Source organism: Pteropus vampyrus, unplaced genomic scaffold (assembly GCF_000151845.1).
Source record: "Pteropus vampyrus isolate Shadow unplaced genomic scaffold, Pvam_2.0 Scaffold54, whole genome shotgun sequence".
NCBI classification, from domain to species: domain Eukaryota; kingdom Metazoa; phylum Chordata; class Mammalia; order Chiroptera; family Pteropodidae; genus Pteropus; species Pteropus vampyrus.
This window is the reverse complement of record NW_011888835.1, coordinates 5,681,932-5,691,792: the sequence shown is the minus strand read 5'-3', so window position 1 is coordinate 5,691,792 and position 9,861 is coordinate 5,681,932. Positions and strand designations below refer to the sequence as shown.

The 9,861-nt window shown below is 38.2% G+C and overlaps 1 protein-coding gene across 1 annotated transcript in view; it reads right to left on the bottom strand.

Moving 5' to 3' along the window:
* Positions 1 to 5,165: 5,165 nt before the first annotated feature.
* UTP23 (UTP23, small subunit processome component) overlaps positions 5,166 to 9,861 on the bottom strand; it is a 5,980-nt gene continuing 1,284 nt past the window's right edge. The window contains exons 2-3 of the mRNA XM_011360366.2: positions 7,721 to 7,895; positions 5,166 to 6,792 (exon numbers count right to left, since the gene is read on the bottom strand). Of these exons, the coding sequence (XP_011358668.1) occupies positions 6,412 to 6,792; positions 7,721 to 7,895 (556 nt within the window). The 3' untranslated portion in view covers positions 5,166 to 6,411. The remainder of the gene's footprint in view (positions 6,793 to 7,720; positions 7,896 to 9,861) is intronic.

Below are 9,861 nucleotides of genomic sequence, written 5' to 3'. Positions count from 1 at the left end.
CAGGGCTACTTAATAGTCTCACAACATGGGAGCTGGCTTCCTCCAGAGTAAGTGATCCAAGAGAAAGCAAGACGGAAGCTACCATGTTTTTTATGACCTCACTTCAGAAGTTACATACCATCATTTCCGTAATACTAATATCCTATTGGTTACCTGGGTCAGCTCTGTCCAGTGTGGGAGAGGACATACAAGCTATGCATACCAGAAGGTGAGAAACTTTGGGCACCATCTTGGAGACTGACTACCGCAACTACATGTTCGGTGTTTTTTTTTGTTTTGTTTTTGTTTTTGTTTTTTTACCTTGGCCAGAATCTCAGTTTGTTCTTTACTGGGTGAGGTAACACAAACTTTCATTCCCAAAGGGTCTGGACACACAGTAGTTCTGCCTCCTCTTGTTGGTAGTAGTTTTCCATTAATATTTACTATTGGACATAGAAGCACCGAGAGGCTCTTAGAGACTCCTAGATTTCATAAGCAGTCCTCCCTCCTCTCATCCTGTAGCAGCAATTCCACTTGCTTTTGCAAATCCGGATCAGTTGTTCCAGCCAGTAGATTAACTCCTTTCATAAACATAAAAAAGAGACCCCCAAATGACCCAGTGGCAGTCTCATCTTTCACATCAATGGAATTATTGTTGCGTCCTTGATAGAAAGAAGCATTCCTCCTTCGGGAAGAAGACCTCTAAATCAGCAGAGCTCAAAGTCTGGGGGATGAGGGGAGCAAAACTTCTCCCAGTGGGTTATAAGATGTAATAGAGGAGCTGCTCCCACTTCCATCCCTTAATTCCTGAACCCAGCTGTGGGAGAGGCATACCACATATTGGTCTCCAGTTTGAAACTTATACTATACTTCCTAAGAGGGAATATCTAACCTTTCAGGCTGTTGTCTCCAAATTGGCAATGTAAATAATGATGTATGTATAGCAGGATCATTTAATACCACAAATTTCTTAATCAGAAGCAATATTGACGGAATACCATGATGGCGAATAAAGCATTTTGTTAAGTGATGCTGAAAAAAGTACTATGGGAAAGAAAAAATCCATATACAGAATAGGTTCTGTTCCACTTAGGATAAATTTCTACTCCTTCCAAGATTGAAAGGATCCAGTATAATCAACCTGCCACCAAGTGACTGACTAATTTCTTCCCTCTTCACATCCCCGCCCCCAGAAATGGTGCCATATTAAGGGTTCAGTGTTGGTCTCTCCATTTAGCATGTTAGATACTCGGGAATAGAGGTGGCTCAGTCAGCTATGTTTTTGAAGCATCCTCTCCATTCCTGCCACTATAACTACTTTGTTTGCTAACTTAATGAAAAAGCACTCAGTTGACAGAGAAAGAGGCTCACTGACATCTGCAGAAAGTGCCATTTTCCCACCTGATTATTGAGAGCCTCCTCTACAGTGACTGCCTACTGATGGACATTAATATGGAACACGAATATCTTCATCCTCTGCGCTCATTCTGAAAGATCCATCCGCATACCTCTTCACCAGACAGCCTTCCCAGCAATCTTCCCATCAATTCTTTCCAAGACCTAACTCTTCAGCCAAGCCATTAGAATCTATGATTCTAGCCACTTCTGAATCCAAACAGAGTGGACAACAAAATTTACTGTTCCAAGTTCTGCCAATAGGAGAGTTCCCCTCTGTCACTCCCTTTCTGGGCCGCCAGTAAGCGGGGCTATAATGTTGCAGATATTCACTTTCGGTTGTTGGAAACAAATGGTATGAAAACATTTACAAACCAGGCCCAAGTTTTTTACCTGTTCAGTGAGCCGATCATAGGAAAACCCTTTGAAGTCATAGTCGTGAGTTGAGGGAGAGGAGGCAAGGCAGCCAGGATGGTGTCGAAGGAGAATGAGCCACTCGCTCACGCGCCCTGCTTGTGCAGGCCAGAGTTGCTTAAGCCTGACCCCTTTGTAGTAGTTCTGCTTGATGCATATATCTAACTTCATGGTTTAACAGACAGATAATATCCAGTTAACCACAGGGAGTTTAGGTTGCCTGGTCATTTATTGTCCCATGCTAGGTGTCTATAAGACCCAGTAGTAAGTAGCTGTTTGTCAAAAGATAATAGCTATCTGCAGAAGAGCATATGAATTTTTTCCAGAACCTTAGAGATGTGTGACGTGATTCTTTTACTGTACTTGCCAGAGACCCCACACTAGACTCTCTAAGTATCCTTGAATCCGGGTGCCCCAGCAGAATAACAGCTTGCACTGTGCCCGAGACTTGCTACGGGGCCTTCTTTTACTCTTATCCCCACTCAAAACTCTCAGCCATATGGGTTACCGAGTAATTGGGCCAAAGTAACAAACTAAAGGTGGCTTATGTTGCCTCCAAAACTTGAAATGGTCTACCAAGCTTTGTGCCTATTTTTGAGTGATAAGTGGTGGTAATGCAACTATGTCTTCAATCTTCAGAAACTTCACTGAGATGGCAGACCCCAGACTTTTCATGGGGTCTATCTCCCAGACTCTGGTTCAGAAAGCTTAACTAAGGCATTTACAGTACTTACTACTTACTGTCTCCTGCTCATCAGATTCAATTTGCACGTCATCAATGTAGTGGGCCAGTGTGATGTTGTATGGTGTCAAGATGACCAAGATCACTGCAGACTATAATATGGCTGAGAGCAGATGAGCTGCCTTAGCATGAAGCAAGATTGTGAAGGTGTACTACTGACCCTGTCAGGGGAATGCAAACTGTTTTTGGTGGTCCTAGCATATTGTTAAAACTGAGGAAGGGAAAAACAAGTATTTCTCAGGAACTGTGTCAATTTGTTCCAGCAAAGATATTACATCTAGGAGAGCTGCTGCCGGTAAGTCACCCTCTGATTAACGGTAAAATAATCCACAGTCCTGCTTCAAGATCCATCTGCCATCTGCATGGACTAAATAGATGAAGTAAATGGAGATGTAATAAGAATGAATACTTCTGCATCATTCAAGTATTTTATGATGGTAGTTACCTCTGCAATTCTAATGATGGCCTTACTCTTTTGGTTTATTATCCTGGTAGGGAGAAATTCCAATAGCTTCCTCTCCACCCTTCCTACTCTAATGACTCCTAGTGCATAAGTGAGAGAGCTAATAGGGGATACAACCAGTTGTTTAGTAAGTCTTTAACAATTATACATTCAAGAACTAGGGGAAAACACAGTGTGGGCTCATGGATCCACTAAACCTACTGTGATTCAGACTTGGCCTAGAACTCAATTTATGTTAGACCAGCAGCATTTTGTATCCCTAGCAATTGGAATCAACTCAGAGGCAGTGTCCAGTAACCCCACACAGGTCTGGGTATTTCTAAACCCCAAAGCACATTCACTCTAGAAAATGGCCACAGGTCCCTTAGGGATGGTGTAGAGGAAAACTTTTAAAAGTGTTTCAAGGTCTTTCTTTAAGAGAACCCAGCCTTCCCTTAACTTAAGGGACTCTGGACCCATGAACTGCTTTAGGTCAAGAAACTGAATGAGAGGCTATGACTCTCCTTTGTGGTAGACCTGAACTTATTTTCATTCATTCAACTAATATGTATCGACACATTACTCTTAGGACACTTGGTCCTTAACATTATAAAAGAAAACTAATGATCTAGTCTATCTGATGAAAAATGTAATTACAAAAACTTTCAAGTAGATCCATATCCAATACTATTGATAAACCTTGTCTTGAAATAGTAGCTAATTAAGCCATCTAATGGCAAAAATTTTAAAGTAATTTCTTTACCATCCTTTACATTTTTTTGTGTATATTTAAAAATGTACAGTAGTAAATCTATGTAGATTATAAATACACATGTTATAGGTGTACGCAAAAGTGTTTTACTGGCAAGAATGTCTGATGAAGTGTTTGGAAGCACCAAACCACAATCACATGAGAAATTAGTTCCTAAGTTCAGTCTAGGCACCTAACCTTCTGCCTTTACTCCCAGTTAGTTCTGGATCTCAAACTAGATGGTTAGATAGTTATATACAGAGTTATATCAAGTTTTCATTTACACCTAAACTAAGAATTCTTAAGGAAAACTGTAGTACGATTAAATGACATTATTTTTAAAACATTATAAAGAATACAAACTAAGTCATTCTGCCCACCCATAAAAACCTGTTAATTAAACCTGTCAAATCACGGCCATCTTGCCTTACCTGGATGCAGAGATATAAAATATAATCTCTCGGGAGCTAGGAAGCTAGGACAAATTAGTGTAGATGTTAGAGGCTTTGTTCTTCCCCTCTTGTGACCAAATCAAAGTTGTGATGGAAACATGGAGCAAACAGCAAGCAGAGTCACCTGGGGTCTAGATGAACAGCCTTCCAACTAGGGAGAAAAATAAGAAATCACCCTGCAACAGTAGGAGGTAGAAGGGGGCGAAGATGCGAGGCTGCTCAGGTGGAGCGGCTGAGTGGGACGGGTGCCATAGCAGCGGCAGCTGTAGATGCCTCTTAAAGGAGTTGTGTCCGCCACTGGACTTCCATAGTGACAGATTCACTCGCTTTGAGCACCAGCGCCAAGTGGCTGCACGGGGGGGCATTAGGGACTTACAGGGGTATGTTGAGTTGGAGCGAGGGCCTGAGGCAAGGCTTCGTTAAAAGAATACCTAAAATTTGTGCATATTAGCATGGTGAAATGAATACCATTGGTGTACATTTCGCCTGCTTTATCATTTTGTCTACATTTGATTTGGTAATCCTATTATTGACAAATGTTCTTTTCTCACAGGAACTACAGACTATATCCCCCTTTTGTTCCAAAAATTTTGCCTTTTAAAAAATGTTCCTGTTTAAACAGAATCGTGAAATGACAATCTAACACTAACCTGGCTTGCCAGATAATACAGCCTGCTATTCTCAATGTAATTAAAGCTATAATTCCACTTTCCACCAAAAAATTTAGCTGAGAATGACATTTCTGTAGTAATAAATTTGAATTGTCTCAAATTTCAGAAGTCATTCGTTTCAGCCATTACTAAGAATTTATTTGTGATGTACTTCGTACCCGATCACATTTTAATGGTACAGGTTAAGAACGACTGTGTGAAGGGAGCTCAAAATCAGGAACTACTAGTCAGGCTCTGCTTTTCCAACAACCTCATACTTCAATCTTACAGTGTGAAAACATTGTAATTTTGTCCTGATGGATGATTAAAACAACTGGGGTGTAGGCTAAAAAAGACAAGTTTTATTCAATTCCCCATTGATGTTTTAGACACTTTTAAAATAACATATTCACAGCTAACCTTAAAGAGAGTACTCTTTTGAAATTTTTGTTATTGGAAGTTAACATTCACATTTAAAAGAAAATCTTCCTCCTTACTGAACAAATGGAACTCAAAAAAAAGCAAATCGTTCCCCACCCCCTTATAAATCTTATAAACAATTAAGTTTTCTAGGGAAACTGAGTGAAATGATTTTCAACCAAGAATTCTCTATCCTGCTAGGTCACCAGTGCGACAAACATGAGGGCAGACCCACTGGTTGAACCCCCAAAATGTACTTCCTACACACTTTTTGCTCCATTACAGCAAAAGAGGAAACCAAGAAAGAGTAAAATGAAGAAACTAGGAAACGTAAGTGAAAAAGCAAGAAGTGCCTGGGTGACAGCTGAGCAACACGCTCAGCAGAAAGCCGTTCGACACTGGATGACAGTCGGCTGCAAAAGTACCTCCAAGAGTAAGAAATGTGCTGATATCACGCGGGAAGTTACATGATGAGATCCTTTACAGAGTTCATGGAATATGGGGCATGATACTGTCAGATGCTGAAAGAAAATGAGGTCATTATTAACATCCGGAATAACAAAAAGGTAGTATAGCATGCTAACTGGTTCAGTGATTTATAAAGCTTAGTCATAATAAAAATACTGAATTGAGGATGCATAAAGATTGAAATATTAATATGTTGGAAAAATGGGGTGAGTAATATAAGCAAGCAAAACTACTATTCTCTCCAGTAGGAAGTCAATAGTAATGAATGGATCAAAAGGTAGCAGCATATTCATATTTAGAAATATAAATTCTAAAACCACTACATGAGTTGAAAGAGGAAGTTTCTTTTGTGAATGTGAAAGAAGGACTACTATGTTTTTGTCACAAACTTTCTGACACTATTTGACTTTTTTAAACTACTTGCACATAATGTTGGAGGCTGAGGGATGACAGTGAGGCAGGAAGAGATGGCAACTTTGGATCAAAAAAACCACAAAAATCACTAAGAAAAGTGAACACTGTCACACCTAAACACATTCACTTTTTTTTTTTTTTTACATATAATTTTAGGCAAAGGCTTATAGGTCATTATTCATTTACAAAAATAAGTTCAGTTTTTTATCCTAAGTATGTCCACAGTTTTAAAAAGAAATTTAGTTTTCACATTTGAATGTCTTTCAAAGCATCTGAAAGATTCCTCATCCTTCTGCATTCTGCTTTTCAGAAAGTACTTTTGAGGTCGATCTGTTCCGGATTCTTTTTCTTTTTCTTTTCTTTTCAGAGGCAGATGGTTTTGTATCCTGTGCTTTTTTCTTTTTCTTCAAACAGCTAAGAGGATTGGGGCCACTTATTTTCTTGTGCTTTTTTCTTCTCTGTTCAGGGTTTTTAACTAAACCCTGTTCCTCTTTGAGCTGCTTGATACTTTGCTTCTCATAGACTGAGACGAGCTGACCCGACTCTACTGCTTTAACAAAGGCAATTGTTTTGGGAGAAGGTTTGTCCAAGACTATAGTGTTCTGAATAATAAACATAAGAGGAACTCCAGGCTTTTTCTTTACTTTCATAGACAAATTCTGATCCTATTAAAAAGAAAAATATAATTATTTAGTTCAAGTTTGTCAATTAAATAAGATGCCTTCGATAGGTTTCTATGGACTTCACGAGGGTTCTATTAAAAAGAGATCACAGAATTTATTTTTCAAGTCAGTATCTCTCATAATGGGAGTACAGTATATTTTATGATAAAGGAAAAGCATAAAAACTGAGCACAAACAGTTAAGTGGTAACAGTGTGAAATGGATTTATCAATACTCTAGGACCATCAATTACAAACTAATGCAAAGGTAGACATGTTAGGTGGCGTCCCTTGCTTCTGCTCTAAGATGTGCTCTAGAAGGGGTCAAGAATGCTTACAGAGGATGAACAGAAGTAAAGTAGGAGTTAGCTGACTCAGATTCTAGATTCAGCTTTGCCTCTAATTATGTAATTTCACAGTTCTGAAAGCGTATTTAAGCAAATCTGTATGAATGTGAAGAACTTCATTAACATCAACCCTGAGTCTCTCTTTCCCCACCTCCCAGTCTCTTTAAAAGCCTGAAGCAGTTCCATGTTGGTGGTACTGTCTCAAATAATATGAAACATGACTTTCTGAGAAATAGTATAAAATATAGAAACATGAAAACATATTTATGAACAGAGAATGTAAAATCTTTGCTCTATTTACCTTCCTTTCAAGAACCCAAAAATGTATCATCACATCTCTATGTCAATAATTTCTTATTTTGAAAAAAGGAAACTTCGGTAATTATGAAATCAATATGTTTAAGATTACGAAATTCTGTAATGACAACTGCTTTTATTGACTGCAAATTAACTTAAAAGCTAGTATTTTAAAAAGTCGAAACACTTTGATAAACCACGTCTACTAATTTTTTTCTGAGTATAAATATTACCATATGAAGTAGAAATAGAAATGATTAAAATGTACTCGTTTTAAAGTAGTATCACCTGTGAAGCCACAAAATAATGATGAGGATTTCCCTCTTCAACCATGGAGAGCAGGCAGTCCGATCCACTCACTGCATTCTTGAAATGGGGACAATTTCGAACCTGGCATTTTTGTGCAATCAGTTTTGCCCCATATAAATCTTTTCCTAATGTTTCTAACTCTTTTAACACACACCTGAAAAATAAAGTGTTATTAGTGGCTCACAATTTTAACAGAAACATATTGGTTGTTCACATAAAAGTATAAAAAATAATTTTTAAAAACTACGACTATACCAACATAACCTGAATGTCATATTATAGCCACAAACATATAGGAGCCATTTCACTCTTAAAAGACCTGGAAGATTCACACACCATATAGAAAGAATAATGATAACAGTTAAAATGTATTGAGCACTTATTACGTGGAGGCAGCATAAATTCTTGCTTAACCTCAAAACAGCCCTACTTTAAAATTATCCTGATTTCAGACCACCTCATTCTGATTTAAGTAATATACCCAAATTCAAATTAGTAAGTGGTAAAGCTGAAATGTAAATACAAGTAGTTTGGCAATGGTTGCCTTGCCTCAACCATAATGCTATGTGCTTGTACTTTAAGTACAAATTGGTACACCTTCAAAATATTTTCAGTTATGAAAAGTAAAAATTCTCAAGTCATCGGGTTGTTGAAAATTACAAATTCCTTTCATTCTATATTTTCACATTAATATAAGCCAATGTTTTTCCAAATATCACCTATAAATGACTCAGATCAGAATGACAGTGATAAAAAAATTGTATTAATTTCTAGCTCCTCTTTCTCATCCCCAAATCTGCACCTCTTGTGGAGTCAAATATTAGCACTTCTTCCATAACACTAGAAAAAAACAAAGATAAAAGGAATTGAGTCAAAGATATTTTTAAACTTACTCAGCCTTTGCCAGACTCCTTTTATCACCCCATTAGTTTTTGTTTTTTTTAAGAAAAGAGATTTTTGTTTTCTACAGTCATCACTTTTGACCTCTATTTGAGTTTCAGGCCCGAACTGCCAGCTATTTAGTGCATATTTCCTATGGATGTCTTGCCATCGGCTTTGCAAATTCACCATGTCTAAAACCAAACTAGTTTCCTGCCTCCAAACTTTTCCAGGGCTCGCTATCTTCTTGAATTTATTATCTCCCAGACACACTGGGGGGAAAAAAATTAGAAATCCTATTTGGTCTTTTATCCCTCACCTTTACTCCTACTCCAATAGCTGTTAGTCCAATCTTAGCCCTTGGTATCTATCTCAGTACTGTCACCTTGTAGAACCGTTAGGTTTCTGCCTTTTACCGCCCACATTCAGGCTCCCATCATTTCTTGATTGGACAACCACAAAATGGGTTTGCCTGTCCTCACTCTCTTGCTTCTCTAACATGCCCCTCACATGTGTGTGTGTATACCTATAAAGATTGGATGTATGATACAGCACATGTTAACAGTGGTTACTCACTGTTGTGATATTATGGGTCATTTTAACTTCCTCTTTTCGATTTTTTAAAATAAATATTCTTACTAAGTTTCTTAATAATAGTTCTTCATGCTCTAGCCTCAATTTACCTTCTTCCCAGCTTCATTTCCAACTATTTCTGTGCTCTAAACCCTTTCCCAGGCACTTTGCAACTCCATTCCTTTGTTCAAAAGATCCCTACAAGAAATGCCACTTTTCTCTTTTCTGTCACTCAAAATAGTCCTTCCCGTCAGAAATGAACTGTGGCTGGGCTCTAAAGTTATCTCCTTCATGAAATCTCCATATTCCAACCACCCTCCCTCCCCTCCCCCCAAAGTTCCATCCTAATGTTTCCACACTGATGAAGTGGGGAAACTAGACCTAGAGTCAAAACATGTCAATTGGAGAATGACATGCATTATCTGGGCCATGAGGACTGGGAGTCTGCTGTTCACTAAGTTATCTTCAGTGGCTACACAGTGCTTGGAATGTGGCTTGTAACTTAATACAAGACAGTGAATAAACAAATGACCTTAGGCAAAGTTCGTAATCTCAAATTCTGACTAACTTTTTGAGAATCGAAGATGTTACCTAACATGGCAGTTGTGAGGACATTTTAAAATTTAAATTAGTAAGACTTATGCAAACAACAGTTCCATTTAAAGGAG